At 36.7% G+C, this 24,468-nt stretch overlaps 3 protein-coding genes across 3 annotated transcripts; all 3 read right to left on the bottom strand.

Moving 5' to 3' along the window:
- Window positions 1-442: 442 nt before the first annotated feature.
- Window positions 443-16,824, bottom strand: LOC137400145 (S-phase kinase-associated protein 2-like). The gene is made up of 7 exons (XM_068086461.1): window positions 16,679-16,824; window positions 14,038-14,198; window positions 12,444-12,653; window positions 11,083-11,243; window positions 7,357-7,489; window positions 5,631-5,790; window positions 443-941 (listed from the first exon to the last, which is right to left on the bottom strand). The coding sequence occupies exons 1-7, from the start codon at window positions 16,798-16,800 to the stop codon at window positions 836-838; spliced, it is 1,053 nt and encodes a 350-aa protein (XP_067942562.1). The 5' UTR covers window positions 16,801-16,824; the 3' UTR covers window positions 443-835.
- A 2,420-nt stretch (window positions 16,825-19,244) lies between these two features.
- Window positions 19,245-20,930, bottom strand: LOC137400765 (uncharacterized). Its single transcript, XM_068087102.1, has one exon. The coding sequence runs from the start codon at window positions 20,928-20,930 to the stop codon at window positions 19,245-19,247; it is 1,686 nt and encodes a 561-aa protein (XP_067943203.1).
- Window positions 20,931-20,964: 34 nt separating this feature from the next.
- On the bottom strand, window positions 20,965-22,864 carry LOC137400764 (uncharacterized). The gene is made up of 3 exons (XM_068087101.1): window positions 22,069-22,864; window positions 21,658-21,857; window positions 20,965-21,603 (listed from the first exon to the last, which is right to left on the bottom strand). Exons 1-3 carry the CDS (start codon window positions 22,862-22,864, stop codon window positions 20,965-20,967), a joined length of 1,635 nt encoding a protein of 544 aa, XP_067943202.1.
- Between the last annotated feature and the right edge of the window lie 1,604 nt (window positions 22,865-24,468).

The following is a 24,468-nucleotide window of genomic DNA, read 5'->3' as shown; positions in this document are numbered from 1 at the left end:
CTTCTATCTTTAGTCTGACAAGATTACAAACATTGCTCAAGCAACGATGATAGTAATGATGATAGCAATGATCATTAGTAAGTTCTCATACAGCGAGTGTAGTGATATCTGGCTGCCATTGCTGCAGTAGAGTGATGGTTGTGTGACTCCTATGTCAAGGTACATGTATATGTCTGCTTATGAAACAACAGAAAAGCAAAACCTATACGTATGCACAAGTTCGATGCTGTTGGTCGCTAAGGCCATTTCCAGGGTACAAAGATGGCGCATGGTACAGGAGGTTCGCTTCCAAACAGCGACACTAAATCACTACATAATGAGCTCAACAGCTGTTTCCATGATGGCAGCGCAGCACGACGGTGCGTCACTACGCTATAACACTGTATGAAAACTTAGTAAATTTTTTTCTAAAACAGATGACATTACAGATAACTTTATTACAACTGGACTACTATTACTATTTTATTATAACTTTATTATTATGGTAGGTCTTTTCCATAAAAAGTTATACCGTTACTATAAATTTGCTCTCTCGCATTTTTGCAAAGGGTAGATTGTGATAAGAAAGTGAGAACTGCTATAGCAGCCCTGTGGTACAACCTACAAAACACTTTTCCTGAGAATAAAAAAACTTGAAGCTGCATGAAGAGGTAATCACAACAATTAATATGGATGACATTTAAATAGGTGAGAGGAGACTAATGTGATGGAATACCAGATCATAAAATTTGATTATAAATGTAAAAATTGGGTCAGCTTATCTTATACCCTAAAAAAGCAATATATTAGAAAACCAACAAAGATGATACATTGAGAGAGTATGAGTGTCACTCCGTCAGACTAAAATCTGAGTAGTCGGAGATGGCAAAGCTGACACAAGCTTGCAATCACGCGAATGTGGAATGAGTTCGCAAGCAACTACACGGAGACCAGGTCTGCATCTAAAATATAAACAGTGGCAGATGAAATAGAGGCGTACTAAACAATATATCATTTCGGCATTTAGAGAAATTTATTGATTACAAAAATTAATATTCAAAGCACTATGTATTTTTATTGATAGCCAGAGCATTTGTGTCTCTGTAGAAAATTAAGTAAATAGCAGAGTCATTTTGAAGTAGAGAACAAACCAGATAGCGACAGAATTGCAGAACATTGAGTCGGAGTTGTAAACAACACCGGGATATCAGGGTGATGTCCTTACAAGTCAAGATGCATGGCAGATACATTACACTACTAGGTATGCTCATGTGCACTCCAATGCTAGATACAGACCAGCATGGAAGTAGCTGTCAATTAGCTAGTAAACACCAACTAAGCAGACCCATTAAATTTTGCAAAATCTATCGGCTCAAACCGAACATTGGTGGTTTTTCTTGAAATTGCACAGATAAGACAAAGAACAACAAACTCTCAAATAATGCAGCGCACAATCATATGAAAAACAAAGACTAGATGAAAATTTCCATCACAGGGTTTCAATTCTTCGAATGGGTTCGGAGTTGCCCGCTGTCAACGAATTCGCGCTGTTTGAACTTGCTGTTTCAACGATACTAAGTTGTGCTATAAGTCTTCTCAAGAATAGAGAATGTATTTGTAAAATCAAAAGTCCTTGAAGTAGACCCACTTTCGGGTCACAGTCATTTTTCAATCTATGGGTAGTAAACTAGTTGCACTAAAAACCAGTTATTTGTCACCTTTGACATGTTTGTTTGTTTTATTTTATCATTAATATATGAATATATACAAAAGAAATGAAAACTAGACAACGAGCATCCGGAGAAGGTGATGATGAGGCGATGGGTGCGATAGCAAAAGCTAATATTCAGAGCGGACCTAGTAGGTGGCAGATTACAGGCAAAAAATTAATTAAACACAGTTAAAAAAATTATCTCAGTAGCCATGCCCTTAGGCTCCTCTTAAAACCTAACGAGTTTTGTATACTGCGAATTGAAATAGGCAGATTGTTCCATAAAACAGCTTCTTGATTAATTGTTCTTTTGTGACCAGCAGCGGAAGATCATTTAGGTAGAGATAAGTTGAATTTAGAATTTCGAGTGAAATAGTGCTGTGAGAGATGAGAATATGCTGAGTAAAAAGATATATGAGCTCTAAGCAAAATCCGAAATTTAAACAACTGACTAACATTCAAAATGTTGCATGTTTTAAATAGATCCCCAGTCGAGAAATAAAAAGGCTTCTTGTTAATAATGCGAACAACTCTTTTTTGATAAATAAATACTTTTTCAAGATAAATTACTAGAGCATCCCCCAGGCTTGAATACAATATGAAATTTTTGAATTGATTTGAATTGATCAATAATATGAGTTATAAAGTAAAATTAGAATATTTCGTGTAAATGTGAATGCAAAGACAAAAAGGTCAAGCTGAAACAGTAGTGAGTAGCAGTGAAACGTCTTTGTAGCAAAAACTAGGATGGTCGTGCGCTGAAAGTTTTTTTACCTCCACTAGGGAGAGCATAGCTGAGTATTTTTGATTCGGATCCATCAGCAGTGAGTGTTTCCACTGTGTCGAAGTACTCTCACAGTGAATGCCTTCGCACTAATTTAGTGAAACGAAATGTGTTCAGATTTTACCGTTTCTATGATTCAAAGTAGAAGCAGCAATCACTTTTAACAGAACTCGAGTAAACGCAGCTTCTAACTAATTTGAAGCATGGAAACGCAGTGAATGAGCTCATACGTTGTCTTAAATTATGACACTGTAACATTCAAGAAATTAGACCCTTTCCGAAAATATTTATTTTGAAAAATACAATATCGGTGTGTGAATACATCATATTAATAATAACAAAGGTTTTAGCAATTCCTTATTAATATTTCCATAGTGATTTCATATCACTTCCTCATTTGCCAGTGCTTAGTTTGGCATTTTTTGTGTAGTTTACAGGTTTTGTCTATGAAGGTCGGGCAATGTGGATGTGACGCACACGTAGAATATTTTGGATATGTAGAGCAATAGCTCTTTGAGTTCAAGTCAGTTTTAAGACATTAAATACTGGTACGAACTTGTCACATACACGTATACGATGTTTCCATTGTGTGGATCACGTGAATTTGGAGTTGTGCAGACATTGAGTTATAGCGCAATGGATGTCCGATGAAGGTTCAACATTTCAATGGATATGGCCATCTGCCTGTTGCAGAATAACGTTGATGCTTTGTTAAAAACGAAAAGGATTTCGAAGCCAAAGCTCATAGCGACGCATTTAGAACTGCTAAAATCGAAATATGAGTGATTGAAATGCGAAAAATGTTTAAAATGGAATGGCTTGCGTAACATTTCTTGTGCACCATTCACAAATGCTGTTTTGATCTTTTGCCAGCGTGAAACATTCAGTAAAATTTATAAGTAACAAAACTTGCTTAATTCGCGGATTCTTGGCATTTCCATCTTGCAGATGACATACCGTAAAACCTCTAATTGAACGCCATGGTGTTCTATTATGGTGTTCTATTTTTCAACCCTTCCATAGTGGCCATCAATTAGTGGAGGCGTTCAAATAGACGCTGGCATTGCATTATTACAAATAACTCCCCAGATATCACGGAAGATAAATTTAGCCTTATTACGGGCGAAGCGAATGTCGCCTATATTTTGCTCTCTTTTTCCGGTGGAGCGATATTTAACCTTTCGGATGCACCAAATCTGCTAACTTACTTCTAACTTGTCAAAAATCTCTTAATAAATATACATTGAGAAACCAAGAAATGTCTCTACCAGTTGATATCTATTGCTTGCAATTGACCTGCGATGATATTATAGCCTTCTTTGCAATTTGTTGGCACTTCAAATTTTTAATTCATTCTAAATTTGAAGACAAATTTTCATTGTATAATTATATTTAACAATGTTGCATAAAAGCTCATTGCGCTCATAGGTATGTTTGTTACAGTTTACAGCCAAAACTAGCTCTTTATATGCCATAGAAGAGGAATTACGAGTGTCGGTCAATTGTAAAACCATATTACTGTAATGATGCTATCAAATTAGATGCTATAAATTTGCAAATTTATAAGTTATATAATGATAATCTACCAAATGCTACAAATATATATTCATGAACAAGTGACATAATTGAACCATACTTATATTACACACAGAAACAAAAATTAACATATTTAAAACAAAAATATTTTCATTGTTTGCTCGGATAGCTGCATTCTGATTGTTGCTTTCGATGAAATGAGCATCTTTTTGTTGTGCAATACCTTCCACAATGTCTTCTGACCTCAACTCCTCTTTTGCACTGCTGAACTATTCGATATCAGCGTCCAAAAACTTTTTTGGTAAAGCAAAATTTTTGCACGCTGCATTTAGCACAAATGCAATATAAAAGTTTTGTTCGCTAACCGTAACCTTTGGCCCAAAACATGCAAACCGTTTTTTATATATGTACTTCGAAGTATCAAGACCACGTAAAGCAAGGAACTATTATTAGCCTGAGACGGTTATTAATTATTTCTTTGGTGTTGCTCTCAAAGTTTTAAAGAAAAAAGCGAAAAGCTTTGGAATCGAACAACAAAAGAATTGATTGCTATTAACTCTTTCTATAAGTACAAACCGTAAGCCGATGTATCGGCTTAACACACATCGGCTTACGGTTTGTACTTGTAGAAAGATGTATCGGCTTATCAATAGGGTTGCACTTTTCTTCTCATTACAAAGCCCACATATTAGCAAGACTAATCGAATTGTGTATGTAATGAAACAACCTTGTTGCCAAGCATCTGCAACCAATAGAACATTTTTTGGTTCAACAAATCCAACAATTCGCGGTAATATAAATACAGACCGTAAGAAGATGTATCGGCTTATCAATAGGGTTTCACTTGTCTTTTCGTTACAAAACCTAAACATTAGCTAGACCAATCAAATTTTGTCTCTCACAAAACAACTTTGTTGCCAATCACGTGCAACCAATAAAAAGTGTTTTGGCTCAACAATTCCATTTCTAATTATTTTTCAAAACGCAAAACCCGATCGTTATCGTCATGGCAATAACAAACACACGGCGTTCGTTCAAAACAAAGAAAAATTACGAGAGTAAGATTTACTAAACAACTTTATAGTTATCTTGTAGATAATTCTTTTCTGAATAAGATGAATTTTACAGTAAAGTGATATCTGTTTTGATTCTCGAGATATTGCTTAAATACTAGTGGTATATCCTTTTTTCGAAAATCTGTTTGAATTAATATAATTGAATTAAACAATATACATGTATTTACTAATAAATAACCCTCAGCTACACTGCCATGTTTTTATTATCACTAAATATTTTGTTTTCTGAAACAAAATGTAAAAAATATTTGTTGAATCAATTTTTTCTTCATATAATGTTTAGCCTGACGTTTATAAAACAAAAACAAGCTAATCAGGCAAAAGTCTAAAACAAAACAAACCAGTGAAGATTAATGCTAAAGGTTCCACTTAGCTGTAGTGATTATAAGAAGAATATCGATGAAAACATGCATAACTGACAGAGGCAGCCAGTAATAAGGTTGTATGGTCATAACCAGCCATCCTTTGATATCTCACACGTCTAAACCATGAAAACTACTGTAAAAATAAGTCATAGACAGCTACTACAAAGAAATTAGGTTACCTGAAAGGGTCTTCCAGTTGCTGCCAATTGTAGAACTTGCCAGCTTGCCCGACTCTACCTCTACACGCTTTAAGGATAACCAGGCTAGGTAATATATCAGCCCAGAGTCGAGTCCACGCATTGTTAGGGTCATCTGAGCCAGCAAGTTCTATAGTGTTGTCTGTAAGGCATGTCACAACAAACTATATGTATTTCCGAAGGTATCTGACAGGGTATCTCTGATCATGCAATTATGCTGAACCAAGTGTGCAAAGTTTTTAAGGAATGGGACAAAAATCTGGATGCTATGCGTTCATCTTATCTTCAACTCTACCATCGATTATTTTGAAAACTCTGGTATATTTATACCTCCATATACAACTTCAATGGGTTCCTCATGTTAATTCTGTTATATCTCAAATTTCTCGTACGTTGGTACACTCATATGTCGAAGTATGACTGTAGTGGGAAACTGAACATGCCGAAAAAATTTAACACTTTGACAAAGAAAGGATTTTCCCCTACAGAAATGTTTGCTTCTAGCCTCCACCACAGGCTACAGTATGCTCAGCAATCTGGTGCAGTAATAGGTTTAATTACATTAACTGACTGTGTTAGGTATACTTCAGAGTTTAAACACAACCTAAAACATAACTGGGTTCAATTTAGTTTGAAACCTAAAACCAAACCTTTCTCATCAGCACGGACCCTTCAGGTCGTGCTTCAATAATGAACATTAAGTAGTAGCAGCAATGATATTAGTAGTGATATGATAGTACGTGAAAGAGTTTTCGAGTGGTGCAGAGTGATAGCATGTTAAGATTGAACAGATGGCATTGTGAGCAGGTACATCTACCCAGTGGACACTGTAGATGTGCAGCTAGCGACTGATTGGGGCCTATTATTTGAACATAATTTACCATATTCGCTGACAATCTATATTGCGCTGGCAATCCCGTGCGCTGTGAGTGATCATCATATCTAATAAGTATGTGAGCAACTATTCTTTGATGTGGAAAGGTGGTCAAGTGATGCAGATGGTAGCGCATTTGTCTGAGAATCTATATATCTGGGTTGAAATCTTCAGCAGTGCCATTTTTTACTAATGTTCTTAGCGTGGCTTTGAACGGACGGACACAGCTCTTATTAAAGTAAAGATTTTTAAACTAAAGACATACTCAAAGAATACTGACAGCACGAGTAGCGAAGGTCATGCCATGCACACCACCATTTTCCCTTGTAAGTATCCACACAGCTAAGCTACCTCCAGTTATGTTTGTAAACAGACCAAAATAAATAGAAATGAAAAATGATGATAGTATTGATGCTGGGTGTTTTCATTCTAGAATAGTGTAGAGCACAAGGCATGGCAGTTTATAATGCTACAGCAAAATTGTTCTACATTCTTACTCGTAGCCCAGTTCTAATTAGACTTACACAACCTCAGAACTAGCCAATCAAATGAATGAACTTTCATCAAATATTCACCAGGTAGATCGAGTGTTCACCACTTTACGGCTTAACTGTATATGTATTTTAAGACTAGATCCACATAGTTTTGGCAAAGTTGTTTTAACATTTTTTTAAATTCAAACAAATCTTTAAAATCGAAGTCTAATTATTTCGTGCTTTCGAGCTGTGCTTGCCATTAATAGGAACCGCAAATTGATTTCAAATGCATATAATAGGTAAACAGATATATTTAAGTTAGTGTTCGAGTACACAAAGACAGCCTATGGAATGTCACCTGAGATGTCGAGACGCTCAAGACGAATTAGCTTTCTAAACAATTCTTTAAGATTTGTAAGAGTGAGCCCTGACCGACACATATCCAGGCAAGTTAACTGTTCCATCATTGCTAATTGTTCCAAAAAGGTTTTCTGAAAATAAAAGTTTGTTTGCTTTAAGACAAAGGTATTTGAACTACTTGTAAAAAATGTTATAAATAAAGGAAATATGGGCAATCGCACAGTCCGTTTCTATAACTTCAGGAGGCCTGCTATATTTAGCTTCAATATGAATAACTAGTGTAGCAGTAACAATGATATAAATTTATAATATAAATTGATAAACACTTCATATAAATTTGTGATTACCATCTTGGATGCTGGCATTTTATGTATATTTGTGATCACATCTTGGATGCTGGCACTTTATGTATATTTGTGATTACTATCATGGATGCTGGCACTTTGTGTATATTTGTGATTACCATCTTGAATGCTGGCACTTTATGTGTATTTGTGATTACCATCCTGAATGCTGGCACTTTATGTGTATTTGTGATTACCATCTTGAATGCTGGCACTTTATGTGTATTTGTGATTACCATCTTGGATGCTGGCACTTTGTGTATATTTGTAATTACCATCTTGAATTCTGACACTTTATATACTGAATATTCAAACCTTCTAAACAATGGATTTGTGATTACCATCTTAAATTCTGATACATTACTCATATTTGTGATTACCATCTTAAACTCTGACACATACAGATTTGGGATTACCATCTTGAATTCTGACACTTCATACAGGGTTGTGATTACTATCTTAAACTCTGACACATACAGATTTGGGATTACCATCTTGAATTCTGACACTTCATACAGATTTGTGATTAGCATCTTAAATTCTGACACTTCATACAGGTCTGTGACTACCATCTTAAATTCTGACACTTCATACAGGTTTGTGATTACCATCTTAAACTCTGACACATACAGATTTGTGATAACCATCTTGAATTCTGACACTTCATACAGGTTTGTGATTACCATCTTGAATTCTGACACATTACTCATATTTGTGATTAGCATCTTGAATTCTGACACATTATACAGATTTGTGATTACCATTTTGAAGTCTGACACTTCATACAGATTTGTGATTACCATCTTGAATTCTGACGCTTCATACAGGTTTGTGATTACCATCTTGAATTCTGACACATTATACAGATTTGTGATTACCATCTTGAATTCTGACACTTTATACAGATTTGTGATTACCATCTTAAATTCTGACACTTCATACAGGTTTGTGATTACCATCTTAAACTCTGACACATACAGATTTGTGATAACCATCTTGAATTCTGACACTTCATACAGGTTTGTGATTACCATCTTGAATTCTGACACATTACTCATATTTGTGATTAGCATCTTGAATTCAGACACATTATACAGATTTGTGATTACCATCTTGAATTCTGACACTTCATACAGATTTGTGATTACCATCTTGAATTCTGACACTTCATGCAGATTTGTGATTACCATCTTGAATTCTGACACTTTGACTCAGCAGTTAGCAATGTCGATTAGTTTTTCTGCCAGTTGCCATGCAACCGAAGCTTGCTTGCAACCAACAACTTCTTGCAAACTGTCATACTACCCTAAAAAATTAAAGGCATCAGTATGTTTTTGTAAAAATAAAGGGAAAACTAGCAGCAAAGATTGAAAACACGATCGGAAAAGAAATTGGAAACCAGTGGTGTACCTCAAGCAGACAGTTTTTTTACTCTATATCTAACAAATGCAATGAAGAAACGAGCGACCACATCTGAGGAAATTAAGAATCATTCAGAACTACTAAGACATTTCAGGGATTACTGCTAAGCAAAATGGGAATGAACAGGCATACACATTCCCCTCCAATGCACAGATGATATTTGTTGGATGGAGGATAAATAGCAACCACAATAAAAACATCAAAAGAAAACCCCGGATATGCTGGAGAAATGTTTTGATTAACGAAAATAAGAGAGAGCAACATCGGATTCAGAATGATGGAACGGAGGACCGAAAGTGATGCAAGCAACTTGGTACAACTTTGGAGAGAACCAAAGACCTGAAGAGGTGGCTACGAATTGCAACTGATGTGATGGAGAAAACTAAACACATAACAAAGGACTGAAGGCCAGCCACAGACATAAATAAGAGGTTTCAATACGTACATATTTAGTATTTTACTATACCATAGCAAAACGTGGACTATCACAAAGAGCACATCAAACATATTGACATCTTTCACAGACGAATGCTCAGAAACGCGATCAATGTTTGATGGACGAGAAAGATGAGTTCTGCAAACTTGCACAATAAGACCAAACAGAAATAAAGGAGCAAAAAAGCACTCAGAGACGACAATGTCTGTATGGCCCCGCCATGCACCTACTCAGGGAAATACCAGTGCAGAAAGCAATGGGTGAGTACAAGCGATCAGTGAGGATGGTGAGAGGAGCTCATCAAATCACATCAATAAAGACATTAGAAAACTAGGCACAAATATCGCCACAGCTAAAACCATTACAGAGAGCAGATGGTGAAGATTGCTGATACGCAGCAAAAGCCCTCTCTAAAAGACAGTAGTGTGAACTGTTTGATGGTGATAAGTTATCAGTAATTGTAAAACCTCTATTTGAGCCCAATGGTGCTGTAATTCCAACCCTTCCCCTATAGTGGCGTTTATTAGAGGTAACATCCAAATAGAGAGGGGGCTGTATTTTTCGACTAGCTCATCAGAATTTTGGGAAAATAAAATTTAACTCTTTTGTGGCAAAGTTATACTAATGTCCCCTATATTTCACACTCTCCATCCAGCGGAGCGATATTGATATATTGTTAATGTCGCTTTTTAACCATCTTTTGCTTTGGTGAACCGTTTTTCACATACGTCAAAGTATCAGACCGAGTTGAACAAGGGTCTACATTGAGTAAAAGCTATTAGGCGGATACAGTTGTCTATTTCAACAATGTTGCTTTTAAAGCTTTTAAAAAATTATGAAGCTCTGGAGTCAGAAAGCAGACTTTGATACATCAGAACAATGGATGCAATTTAGTCGTACGATGTTCCTGAAGAGTATTCTCATCACTCATAAAAATGCTTGAAAATTTTCAGGCAAGAATGTAAATCAGAATTAGCTTTTAATGATTTCGAATCAGAGTGCAGTTTGAAGTTATTCTGATGATCGATCTTCTCAGGTGCACAGTGACTAAAACTGTGCTGTAATTCGCAGCCCTTCTTAATTAGTGGCATTCTATTAAAGGGGGTGTTCAAGTAAAGGTGGCGTTCAAATAAAGGTGGCGTTTAACTTTAAAAGCATATGCATGCGGGTAACAAAAACTTCTTTGACCAATGAACCTACAGACATAACATATTTAGCTAGCGCAAATGCCCAAATAGACTACCTGCAGAAATGCTACAACCATTGTGCACTTAGATGACGCTTTGAATTATCTCATATTATTGGTATTAAATAAATTGAGCAGTATCTTCCAACTTTTTGCTAACTGATTTCCTCACTAAGATGTAAATAGCAAGGAATATGCATGGAGCATCATATGAATTTATTACATAAGATATCGATAACTCCATCACTTGCTAACCCCTAATCTTGACGAATAATTAATATCTCGGAATACTCAAAGTAGAACACAAAAAACCATCGTACAAAAAAAGAGACTTACCGTTGGTCTAGATAGATATCCCACACCTAAAGATAGCAATTTTGAGTCATCTACAGGTAACAACAGCTTGCTTGAACCACCTTGGTCGGTGTCAAAGAGATAAGGTGTGTGATAGATGTCGATGAGCTCCAATGACTTGTGGCTAAGAAGACTTTTTTGTACTGTGCAACAGAATTACAGAATAATGGAGTTAACCATACAACCTTCATATGTCCTACAAGAACACTGGTAATCCTATAGGGTGCTTTCAGCTTCCTATGAGTATGAGTAAACAATAATCGGGATACACATGGGTCATTCAAAAACTCCTCACAAGTACTCCGGACTATTGTAGACTTACTATACGTTTCACCTTGACTGAGTACACAAAGGCACCTCATAACCAAGTTCTGTAAGGTCCATTGATGATAGATATGTGCATAATTACTAATGTATCATAATAGTCATATCACCATATATTATTAAATAGCTTGATGTTTGTAGACCACAATAACTGAACATTTCCCTTCTACTAAACGAGTAGGTGTATGCTAAGAATCTTGTATTAAATTTATTCATTGGTATCCGATATGGTATTTACTGCGATCGGTACATATTGCTGAATATGGGGTGTAGAAAATGACATGTTCATGGACAGGGGTAAGACTAAAATATGCCATTGTGCACCCCACTCCAGGGTAAATATTATTCAATGTTTTGTAGGTCAACTTTTCTAGGGTAAACAAAGGTATGTTATATGTTTAAGAGTCTGTTACATACACACATATAGTATTGATATATTACATGTTTGAGAGTCTGTTACATACACATATAGTATTGATATATTATACGTTTAAGAGTCTGTTACATACACACATATATAGCATTGATATATTATATGTTTAAGAGTCTGTTACATACACACATATAGTATTGATATGTTATATGTTTAAGAGTCTGTTATATACAGACATATAGTATTGATATATTATACGTTTAAGAGTCTGTTACATACACATATAGTATTGATATATTATACGTTTGAGAGTCTGTTACATACACACATATAGTATTGATATATTATACGTTTGAGAGTCTGTTGCATATACACATATAATATTGATATATTATACGTTTGAGAGTCTGTTATATATACACATATAGTATTGATATATTATATGTTTGAGAGTCTGTCACATACACACATATAGTATTGATATATTATATGTTTAAGAGCCTTTAAAAACAAATCACATTTATACAGAGATTTCTTTTACATCTTGGCTATGGTGTTTGTCTAATATTAAACAATGTTGCAAACATTTCTCTTTCAGTTTAAAAATTGAATTTGTATCTCAAGAGTTGATAGTATATTTACTTACAAGGTCCCTGAACAGTCTGAGATTTTCCGAAGGCCTTATCATAACAGTGAACAACATAAAGACGCCGAAGAGTGCTTGGTAAAGAGTAGCTAGTCTTAAATGAGCTAATATCCAATGCCTCCAAATAAAGCTCCTCGATATCACAGCAGTATTGCATCATCATATTCCATGTCGTTGCTGTTATGTCAACAGTCTTCCTGTTTGATTTGGCTACGACAAAAATACTTCAGCCAATCAATTCACAATCAGAAATACTTTAGCCAATCAATTCACAATCTGAAATACTTCAGCTAATCAATTCACAATCTGAAATACTTCAGTCAATCAATTCACAATCTGAAATACTTCAGCCAATCAATTCACAATCTGAAATAATTCAGCCAATCAATTCACAATCTGAAATACTTCAGCCAATCAATTCACAATCTGAAATACTTCAGCTAATCAATTCACAATCTGAAATAATTCAGCCAATCAATTCACAATCTGAAATACTTCAGCTAATCAATTCACAATCTGAAATACTTCAGCCAATCAATTCACAATCTGAAATACTTCAGCCAATCAATTCACAATCTGAAATACTTCAGCCAATCAATTCACAATCTGAAATACTTCAGCTAATCAATTCACCATCTGAAATACTTCAGCCAATCAATTCACAATCTGAAATAATTCAGCCAATCAATTCACAATCTGAAATACTTCAGCTAATAAATTCACCATCTGAAATACTTCAGCCAATCAATTCACAATCTGAAATACTTCCACCAATCAATTCACAATCTGAAATACTTCAGCCAATCAATTCACAATCTGCAGGAGAAAAACCTTTAGGTTAAAATAAAAGTGATAAAAGCATGCAATTTGCATAAAAAGGATGTTAAACTCAAAAAGAGTTAAAAATGAACTAACACAAACTTTAATTGATTGTATCAAAAAGTATTGGTATTTCTCTAATATTTGTGATTGTTTTTTATGTTTGAGGTGGTCTGACTGCCAGTATGATTCAAGAATAAAATTGACAAAATTTGATTGTGGGTAAAATGCTCAGATTCAAGCTAAAGTGCGATTGTGAAGTCTATAATTGTGATGAGACTGACAGAATAGAGACGCTAATGCTGCAACCTGACCACAATGGCTGATAATAACTAGTGATGCCATTTTGCACCGATTTTTCTTTCAAGCAATTTAACCGCAATAAAGTTTTGCCAATTTTAACCTTTAAACATCTTGGCAGGCAGACCCCCTCATCCATGAAAACACAATCGCGAATGATAAAAAAATACCGATACTTTCTGCTAAAATTTTATGTAAGTTCATATTTAAAAACTTAAAAGACCAAAATATGTATTCAACAGACAAAATAACCATTAAATTAAAAACATTGATGTAGTATCACTAATTTTATTCTAGAATATGAGAAAGTAAGCGACACACTTCCACAAGTGAACCTATCCGCCCAATGCCTCAGGGCAAAAGGTGAAGTCTGAGAAGGACATTGAGATAACAACAAGTTACTTCAGATGAAAGGTTGATAATGACATGTATGGTTTTGGCAGCTGCAAAAAATGACTGACTAAATCGGACTCACAGAAAGTACTATGATGACGAAGTCTAAGAACCTTTGTGTGTGAACCGGCCAGTTTTCTGAAAATCTTCTGAATTTTTATGTTGAATGCATTTTCTGGAGCGATGTCAATAACTTTCCACAGCTCTCTATCAACTGATATCTTCTTCCATCTTTTGCATACCCTAAAAATGGAAATATTCATAGTGTTATATCCTTAAACAGTAATTCAACATGCCTTATGGTCAATTTTCTCTGTACTTTATGATGAGCCCCATTCAAAAAGCTTCAAAGAAATTTAGAATGTATGATCATTACTTACAGCAGTGTGCAAAATAAACCTCTCCGACATATTTATAAATTGTTGTTCCCGACTTTGTTACAGGTAAACAAACATGGATTATGTGCTTATAGGTTCAAAATTTTGTCTTGATTTAGAATATCCCACCAAATAATTTGTAAGATTCACACAAATTGGGTTAGATTTGGGTGCATTTGGGTTAGTTCAGTTTCTCGAACCAAAGTGATAAAAATGATCAGATTACATCTCACCAGACTTCAGATGACTTGTTTCTAAAGTTTATTCACAGAAATCCTTTCTTTTCAAAATCTAGTCTTGTAGGCAAATCTAGATTTGAAATGAGCAAATAAAAACGATACATCATTACAAATTGTCAATGCTATGCATACTGCATTACATGTCACTATGACACTTGTCAGCATACTGCATTACATGTCACTATGACACTTGTCAGCATACTGCATTACATGCCACTATGACACTTGTCAGCATACTGCATTACATGTCACTATGACACTTGTCAGCATACTGCATTACATGTCACTGTGACACTTGTCAGCATACTGCATTACATGCCACTATGACACTTGTCAGCATACTGCATTACATGTCACTATGACACTTGTCAGCATACTGCATTACATGTCACTATGACACTTGTCAGCATACTGCATTACATGTCACTATGACACTCGTCAGCATACTGCATTACATGTCACTATGACACTCGTCAGCATATTGTAGGCTGAAATATTTGAAGCCCTCTAGAAATTTCAATGGACCAACATAGAGGCCACAACAAAATGAAATAATATCATCTTCAAGAAGACAGCTTTTAGACATCTCTGAAAGTATTATTTTCTCTTGGCTATCTCATGTGCTCATTTTAATAGAGTTATTGGCAATTCATGGCACCGAGATTTGACTAGATCACTTTTGAATAATTCATAAAGGACATTCTCTCTTATCGTACAAGTTTTCAAGCCTAAACAATGTAGATTTTCACTATTTTATGATACACCATGACAAACACTATATACACAGACTATTTTATGATACACCATGACAAACACTATATACACAAACTGATTTATGATACACCATGACAAACACTATATACACAGACTATTTTATGATACACCATGACAAACACTATAAACACAAACTGATTTATGATACACCATGACAAACACTATATACACAGACTATTTTATGATACACCATGACAAACACTATACATATACACAGACTGATTTATGATACACCATGACAAACACTATATACACAAACTAATTTTAAAATTTTCATTCATTATGCACACTTAGATCCAGCAACCATTCTGGTAGCGCCATGTCAGTATCTCTACATCAGCTTAGCAAAAAGGTTGACTTGCAACAAAATTCACATTACAGTTATTTGATATCAAAAGATTCACCATGTCTTACTCTGTTGTGTTGTAGGTGCAAAATATGTGGGAATGTGATTACAAGCTCTTAAAAGCTCAAAAACGAACAGTTAATCGCAGCCACACGAGACCGCTGTAGTTTGGATTCTCTTTCCAAAATGGCTCAAATGTGACGTAGTTGTGGTAGATGGTTTCTGTTTACACTTTCATGCAACCTTATTCGTCGAAATATTTTCACAAATAATACTTCCCGGATTCAATAAAACCATGTCTATTGTTCTTACGCGTCTGTTTTATTGTCATTGTGATGCTGTCCCTTTTAGCAGTGATATCTTATAACTTACCGTTAAAATTAATTAAATTTTTTAACCTTACCTCGAAGGAGTACATATCATTGTCTGATAATCATGACGAGCCTGTTGGCTACCTGTGATAATCGAAAAGACTGCAAAAATTATTTGCGAAGTATTGGGTCACATGATCAGATTACGACTTGACGATTAGTCCAAGCCGAAACAAAACTGTAAAGTAGCGAGCATCTATATTTGATACGGGTTCTTCGGTAAAACCCGAAGTGTTTGTCATAAACTAGCGCTACGACAAGTTTTATATTGAGCCTTTTATTGGCCTTTCAATTCACGTGAGAACATCACATGACAAAACAATAACCAAACTGTCATGACTACGTCAGAGAAATAAACGGATTCCAATCTACGGCTGCTTTTCGTTTTTGAGCTTTTAAGAGCTTGTAATCACATTTCCACATATTTGGCACCTACAACACAACAGAGTAAGACATGGTGAATATTTTGATAACAAATAACTGTAATGTGAATTTTGTTGCAAGTCAACCTTTACAAGTGTGACAAAAACATTATAGCCCATCCTACATTTATGCAACATTGGCATATGTAGTAACTAACGTAGCCAGCAACAGCACTACTGTAAGTCATGTATACCTAGAGAGGTTGACTTTTTCAAAGAATGAAAGGTGTTGAAAAATCTTCATCAACAGTTCCTCTGCCAAGCATGAAATGCTCACTGCAGGTATGTCTAATCGACGCCTTTTACTGGATGCCATGATGCAGGAATACTACATCCCGTAACAGACTACAATAAAATTTGTAACTGTTCACAGAATTATGTTAGCTCAACAACTTCAACGAGATGAAATGGAATCCATTCATGTATATGCACTATGTATATGGTGTTCGCTGTAGTCATATATTATATAACAAAATAATCAATTTTCATTAATCCGTTTACGTGATATGTTAAGGTAGTCAAACGTTTGAGCTGATATGTTAATACTTTGAAGACAGGGCCTGAGATAATTCGGATATATATTTTTCTACCTGATCCTAAGTCCGAGTGAACTTAGCTTCATAGGTTCAATTTCTTTCGTACTCCTGTTTTACGAAAACTTGCGATATTTTGGTTATTAATTTTTGATATATGTATCAGTATAATTCCGAAATCTTGAGTCGATTGAAACATTATTTCTTAAGATATTGTTGCAATACTGAGGGCACTTCTAATCGTCTAAAAAATATTATCAGAAAATTACTTTCTCATGACATACTGATGGAAATCTTTAGTAATGAAGGATTAAAAACAAAACAAACCTAGTAAGCTTCTCAGCAACAAGAGCTTCTCACTAGAACTATTTGCTATTTATTCTACTCATAAAAATAGACTATCAGAATCGGTTTACATCAACCATCAGGTTTCTTCATTTACCTCTTAAATATCACATCTTCGAAAGAGCTAAAAAAACTATTCACTATATTTGATTTGGGTTTTTAGTGAGTTCCACAAGTTTGGAGCTTTAAAATGATAAAAATATCAGTTCAAAGAAAATTGGGGCTATTCTAGATGTTTTCACAGTTGATTGAAAGTTGTTAATACGTTGTAGGATTACGGAACTTGCTTGGATATACTAGGTTAGAGTTCAAAGGGCTAAAGGTGATGCAAAAAAGTTTGAGGTGTAGTTTTAGAGTGCTCGAGTGTGATTGATAAAAACGTCATGCAAAGGCAACACCATTAGTTACGGTTAAAATGAAAACTAAAGTGCATAATTCAAGTTCCCTTCTACAGAACTGAAGTCACGAACTAAACACCAATGTCTAATCTCAATATCTAATCCCCACCAAATAGATAAAACAAATATGTAAAGAAACCAGAATGATCATTAATGAATGTACAGTAAAAGCAAATGTGTTGTTAACGACGACCCCAAAAAGGTTTTTTATGCTATTTCAGGTGTTGAGTTGCTAAAGACAAAATATAATTTGAACACAGATAACAAATTTAAGAAATGCAAAGCCTAGAACAGAAGGTTCTCTTTGGTTTAAAATAAACACAGCTGTATGTCAAAAATTAAAGTGATGCATTATAACATCAGCAGAAAAAACTGAAAAAGACAAACAACAGACCAAGTGCCACAAAGTTCAGTGACAAGAAAGTAAATGAAGCATTGCATATTGGAAATGCATCAAATTTCAGTAAACTTGTAACCGGGAAAACAAGAGAACTCATAAAAACCAATACGTATTAATAAGGTTCTGACAAGAACAACTAATTGAAGGCACTATTGGGCCAATTACAGATGACACAATCTGTTAACACCATGTTGTTGAGCAGATTCTTTTATGCAAAAAACCAAATATTAAGTAATTTGAAACATTTTTTTTTATAGTTGCCTAAAATGTACATGCATATTTGGCCATGCTTTGAAAAATAGCTACTGTCTTGAACAAATGATGATTAGAGCATGTGATGACATAAAACTGAATTATAAGCTATAAATCAATGTAACTTATTGATCCATATTATTTGAAAACTAAAAAACAAATTCAGCACTGCACTGACCAAACCTACAGAAGCGAATGCAATGTTTACCCAAACCCAAATTGAGCTATAACCTAATTTAGATAACTAAATAATCTAAAATAAGTACTATAGTGGTGTGCAATAAGTCACTATCAAACGGACGAATTCAGCAAAATGATACAAACCTATTTATTACTATTTATCCTAAAAGGAAGTATAACCAGGCCTGCCAACTCTCACGCATTGGGCGTGAGAAACACGCAATTGCTCCATGCCTCACGCATCTCAAACCCGTGTCACGCAATTACCCCATTTACCCAAGCAAAACTGTTTTTTTGCCCCAATCTTCTGTGGTTAGAATGCAACAAGTTTATTACTGTACTCACTTCATTCACTAGCCAGAGCAATCTGCCTAGCCAGAGCCCAGCAATGCACAAAATAGTAAATCAGTCTGACCAATCAGATACTAGTAAGCAAGCCAATACGCAACGGAAAAAGGGGAATCCCCTTCAAACTGAACAGCAACACAAAATAGACTGGGTTAACAAATCATGCTAAAACATCAATCATCACACCTCCCCTTGATTTCTAAATCAACAAGAACAGAATTAGTAAACTTCAAAACTTAAAAATCATCACTTAATACGTATGATAGTCAGCAAGCTATGAGGGGGTTTGTTTGTTTCGTGTTGGTCACGCATAGTCACTGGGAACCGCAACATTGTTAGCTAGATTATCACAGTCACCTGGAATCTGAAACTGATCTGGGGCGTATTGTAATTCATCATTGTCATGTTCTAGGCTATCGTCTTCTACTTGCTGGTCGGTGTCTGGCTCATGCACTTCTATGTATGTGTCACCCCTCTCAGCTGCAGAATGTGGGTGGCAAAGCCTCAGATCACTAATGTGTTTAGATATTGAGTCTACTTTCACCGCCGTGTTTGACACTAATGATGTCACCTTGCCCTTTTGCCATTGTGTCGTACACCTTGCCTGAGGTGGCTTCACATACACAACATCTCCCGGTTTAAAAGGATTCAGCTCAGTACTCCTGGGCAGGAAGGAATCTTCAGAAACATCTGGTGTATGCTGTCCTTCATACTTGTACACCTCTTCAGCAGGAATGACCCCATCAATCTTTGGAGAGAAATTATGCCAATATAACATCTCCTCAGCACTGCGACCTGTTCGAGCCATCATCCTATTAACTGTTCTATGCTGTCGTTCTGCGATACCATTCCCTTGCTGTCGATAAGCACAAGAGAATATGTGTTCGATACCCCACTTCTCTACCAGTTTTCTCATTACTTGGCTGCGATAGCATGGGCCGTTGTCTGACAGAAATTCCTTAGGAGGACCCCGTTCATAAAATATTTGTTCGAGCTCTTTCACCACCACCTCAGCTGTCTCATTTCTTAGTTGTCTCCACAAAGAGAACCTGCTAGGTCCACAGTCAACCACTGTCAAGTAAGGGATTCCTCGGTAATGAGTGATGTCTGATGCTAACCTTACCCACGTTTCTTCAACAGCCAGTTCACCACAATCCCATTTCACCGGTGAGGGATCTACCTGCCTAAAGACATGACACTCTTTGACCACCTGTTCGATATCTTTCTTTGACACTGAGTCACCCCATTTTCGGCGGGCTAAATAAAAAGTCCTGTCGACACCCAGGTGATTAGTGTCATGAAGGTCTCTAATTGCTTGGACTGGGTGCATACTGACAACCGCTGTAGCACACACTCGGGCCTTCAGCCATTTCTTGGGAACTCTCGTCAGCGTGTCTGCTAAGTTCTCTTCTGACTTTACTAACTTCGTTTTTACATCTAAGCCGTACAGTTCTACCAACTCAGCAATCATACTGAGCCTTCTTCGTGTAAGCATCTCCCCCAGGCCGCATACGTTTGGTCGTTTACTGTTAGTGATAATAGAGTTGACCCAACCATACACTGTAGCTGAGTCGGTGATCACACATACTGATGTGAGGCCCCATTTCACTCCACAACTAACACCTCGTATTACTGCGTCCAGCTCTGCGACATTAATATGGTTGCCATCATCTTTGCGTACCCAGCAGCCATCTTCCACCTGTTGCCCATCAATCTCCACAGACACACCAATTCCCAGGTTACTTGCGTCACACCATATTGATCCACGTCTCTTGTCAGGTACTGACCACTGTCCACCTACTGGGTCTTTTTCCTTCAGCATCTCCATTGTATCATTTATCATCACCTGAACTGGCTCTGGAACTGTATCATCCCAGCCACAATCATTACTTTCTCTCTTCATATAACTACAGGCCACTCTCAACCAACCACCAACTGGGTAGTGGCCTATGAGCCTCCCACACAGAGAGAACAATTCCCTTTTCGTCATGCTCTGTCTTTTTACCAATATCATTGTCTCTGCACTACTGAAGTCTACCAGACTCATCTCTTTTAACACGGAGCCCCAGAACTCTAGCATCATCAATGCACTCCGGCTCCTTAGTCACTAAGCCATACTTGGTGAGATGCTCCCTTACATGTGCTACTAAAACTTTATCGTTATCCACAATTATGTCGTCTATGTAATGATCAGTACCAGCTTCAATCTTGCTATCCAATGAAAGTACCTTGCCTAGCACCTTTGACATGATCTTAGGTGCCACATTAAGCCCGAAGCCCATCCGTGTCATCACAAAGAGCTTATCTTTGTACCTTACAGCCGGGAATTTCAAAAGCTCATTATTCACATACAGCTGCAAATAGGCTTTCTTCAGGTCAAGCATACAACAGTTGGGTCCAAACTTTCGCCATTTTCGCAGCTTGTCTTGACAGACAGCTACATCTGCACCTGGATTGCAGTTTATATGCTGGTTCAATTCCCGACTGTAGTCCATCACAGGCCGAATTTTTCTCTCCTTATTTGGTTGTAGTGCTGCCATGAGAGGTATAATGCCTTGCACTTTGCCGTGTACTGTTTCATCATGCTCTTCCAACCATCCACTATCAATCCATGCTTCAACTTCCTGCTCATAGCCTTCTCTGCACTCATCTGAGATGCTGTACTGCCCACATTGATTTTTCAGAATGGGTTCTCCGTCCTTCTATCGCCATGCTACCGTCCACTTCTTTCCATCAAATGTGGCTATAAAATCCGTATCCTCTACTTGTAATCCGATGAGTTTATTGCGTATGCCTACTGCTACTGTTGGCTCTCCACCCTTGCAAAACCCAAAAGACGGCACATCTTCAACGCTCACACTCATGCCGCCCAATCTTTTCACTGCATCCATCCCAATAATCGCTAAACAGTCGCACACTAAAGATATAGAAACCAAACAGCGGAGCCTAACTGTGTTTTTTCCTGTGCCAATGTACAAATCTACCTCCCCTAGGCACTCTGTGGTTTTACCATCTAACATCATCACAGTTGTACGACGTGCGCTGTATCTGACACCCAGCAGCAGCAGAGCCTGGGCACTCACTACAGATTGATGACAACCAGTGTCTACTAATGATCAAGTTTCTACACCATTGATTAGGAGATTCATTATTGGGAGCGCCGTATCTATTGCTGTCGTGCGGGGTGAGAATCCGACGCAGATGCTCCCCCTTTCGCATTTCCCGAGCGTTCAGGACACCTGTTGGCCAGATGAGTGGTCGAGTCACAAACATAGCACTTACGAACAGATTGGTTACGATTACCTGCAGATTTGTCAATTCTTCCTGTAGGGCACTGACGAGCCATGTGCCCATTTCAGAGCAACTGTAGCATAGCATGGCTCTACCTTGTTTCAACCCAGCGCACACAAAGCTGGTAGTTGCTCCCCTTGACGCCAACATGGCTCTGGCCTTACTCACGAGGGCAGGCAATTCCATACTATCAACATCTACAGTTGATTTTAGTTGCAAAGCTATATCCGAAGGTAAGCCACCAACAAAAACACATCTGAGTAAAGGATCTGGATTTGTCTGTCCCATTAAATTTACTAATCGCCTCAGGTCAGCAAGATATACATTTACAGACTCGCCTTCTGACAGCATCCTGCTTTTTAACTGCTCATATGAGGAAAAGACATCAATGCTGAATGCAGTCCTCAGTTCATGTTTCAGCTTATTATAATCAGCCTTTACTTCATTGCTCAACTGCTGATACACTGCAAACGCTGATCCTGACAGGAACAATGGCAGAAACTTTAGTTTGTCAGTCACACCCTGCAGTTCTGCTACAAGCTCTAATTTTTCAATCCACACAGAGAATTCCCCACTGGTGTTGTAGTCCTTATAACTTTTTATAATGTCCGAAAATCTTACGCTCTTAGCCATAGTCTTCTTGTAGTATCGCCGAAATAGCTTGTGGTTAGAATGCAACAAGTTTATTACTGTACTCACTTCATTCACTAGCCAGAGCAATCTGCCTAGCCAGAGCCCAGCAATGCACAAAATAGTAAATCAGTCTGACCAATCAGATACTAGTAAGCAAGCCAATACGCAACGGAAAAAGGGGAATCCCCTTCAAACTGAACAGCAACACAAAATAGACTGGGTTAACAAATCATGCTAAAACATCAATCATCACATCTTCAAGTAGTAATCATATACTTACTACTAATAAACAACTATGTATAAACATATTTGTGGCATTCTCATCTATTAATAACCTCCACTACATGTAGTTTCCATATGGAGTTAGATTATCTTTCGCTGTGGTGTTTTTATACACTATGAAAATTTACCCCATTTATCAAATCCTCGCATTTTCATTGCCCTCAAAATAGACTTTCACTCCTACCCCCCCCCCTCCAGGGTTGGCAGGCCTGAGTATAACGTCTTTTCAAACAGCAAGTACTAAACATAATAACATATCAAGTAAAGATGCTGTGATAAAACAAACGATTCCCGAAGGCAAGATTTTACAAGAGTGAATACAATACATTATATTTTAAATAGTGTTCTGTGACGGAGCGATGGATTTGTGATTTAGTTTGAAATTAGAAAAATACGTATGTACCATTTACGTAGTTTTCAATTATTTGGATCATTTTTTAAAGTTCAGAACTTTATTCAGTTTAGCTATCATACTCGTTTATAGATGATACCTCAACGAGCCATACTAATCAACTCTACTGCTGAGATATATTAGTACAAGCTTCGGCAGAAAGAATGTTTTTGTATGCTTCATTCAATTCAAAGTAGCAACAATCAGTAGCAATGAATAAATACTACTTAGTCCTCAAAACATATACTTTGAATAAAACTATCGCATAAGATAATATGATCAGGCAATAAGAACTCTTCACTTCTACGTTTGGCTATTTCATAAATATTTCTGGAAATTCCGCCGATTAGCCAAAATTGTTAGTGGTAGAAGGGTTCGTATTAGCCGAAATAATTGAGTTTTGCCTTTACGGGTGGTTCAAATGAGCCCCGACGCAAATGCATGAACACAACTGCCGCAGCGGCTGTTTAGTTCTATGGTTCAAGGGCGTCATAGCGAGGATTATTTTTGGAGCGATAATTAGTATCGTTACTATTCCACCAATGATGTCGCAACGTTAGTCAATTATTGTTCCAGGGCAGTTTGTGACCTTATGTTCACTTAGGCTTAAACATATTGGCCCGGATGCGCTCCATTGGTTCTCCGACCGACCTGCAGAGCCGTTTGCAGACCGCGTGCGAGTTTGCAGAATCGACATTTTGCTAATTGGCCATGTAATTAATTCGTATTATGTTTTTTAAGATTGCAATAAAAACTGCAGTCACTAACGAAGATGTTAAAAAGTAACTTTGGGTTTCGTTTATGCAGTCGGAGGGTATCTTGATCAAACACTTGAGACATCCGTGTAATAACCGATAGCTGCATGTAAATACAATGTGGTAGGAAGGTTAATGATTATTTTTATCTGTAGAGAGTATTGCTACAAATCTAA

The sequence above is a fragment of the Watersipora subatra genome, chromosome 7 (assembly GCF_963576615.1).
Source record: "Watersipora subatra chromosome 7, tzWatSuba1.1, whole genome shotgun sequence".
NCBI classification, from domain to species: Eukaryota; Metazoa; Bryozoa; class Gymnolaemata; order Cheilostomatida; family Watersiporidae; genus Watersipora; species Watersipora subatra.
This window is presented reverse-complemented; position numbering and strand designations above follow the sequence as displayed.

Excerpts from the sequence above, each read along its gene's own strand:
- LOC137400145 (XM_068086461.1), bottom strand. The coding sequence starts at position 16,800 with ATGGCATCCAGTAAAAGGCGTCGATTAGACATACCTGCAGTGAGCATT. Across the intron at positions 11,244-12,443 it reads TCAGACTGTTCAGGGACCTT|TACAAAAAAGTCTTCTTAGC; the intron begins GTAAGTAAATAT and ends TCTGTTGCACAG. Across the intron at positions 942-5,630 it reads CAACTGGAAGACCCTTTCAG|ATGCAGACCTGGTCTCCGTG; the intron begins GTAACCTAATTT and ends TTTATATTTTAG.
- LOC137400764 (XM_068087101.1), bottom strand. The coding sequence starts at position 22,864 with ATGGCTAAGAGCGTAAGATTTTCGGACATTATAAAAAGTTATAAGGAC. Across the intron at positions 21,858-22,068 it reads TGAATCTCCTAATCAATGGT|TGTGCGACTGTTTAGCGATT; the intron begins GTAGAAACTTGA and ends CTATATCTTTAG. Across the intron at positions 21,604-21,657 it reads TTGATGGAAAGAAGTGGACG|TACAGCATCTCAGATGAGTG; the intron begins GTAGCATGGCGA and ends CAATGTGGGCAG.
- LOC137400765 (XM_068087102.1), bottom strand. The coding sequence starts at position 20,930 with ATGACGAAAAGGGAATTGTTCTCTCTGTGTGGGAGGCTCATAGGCCAC.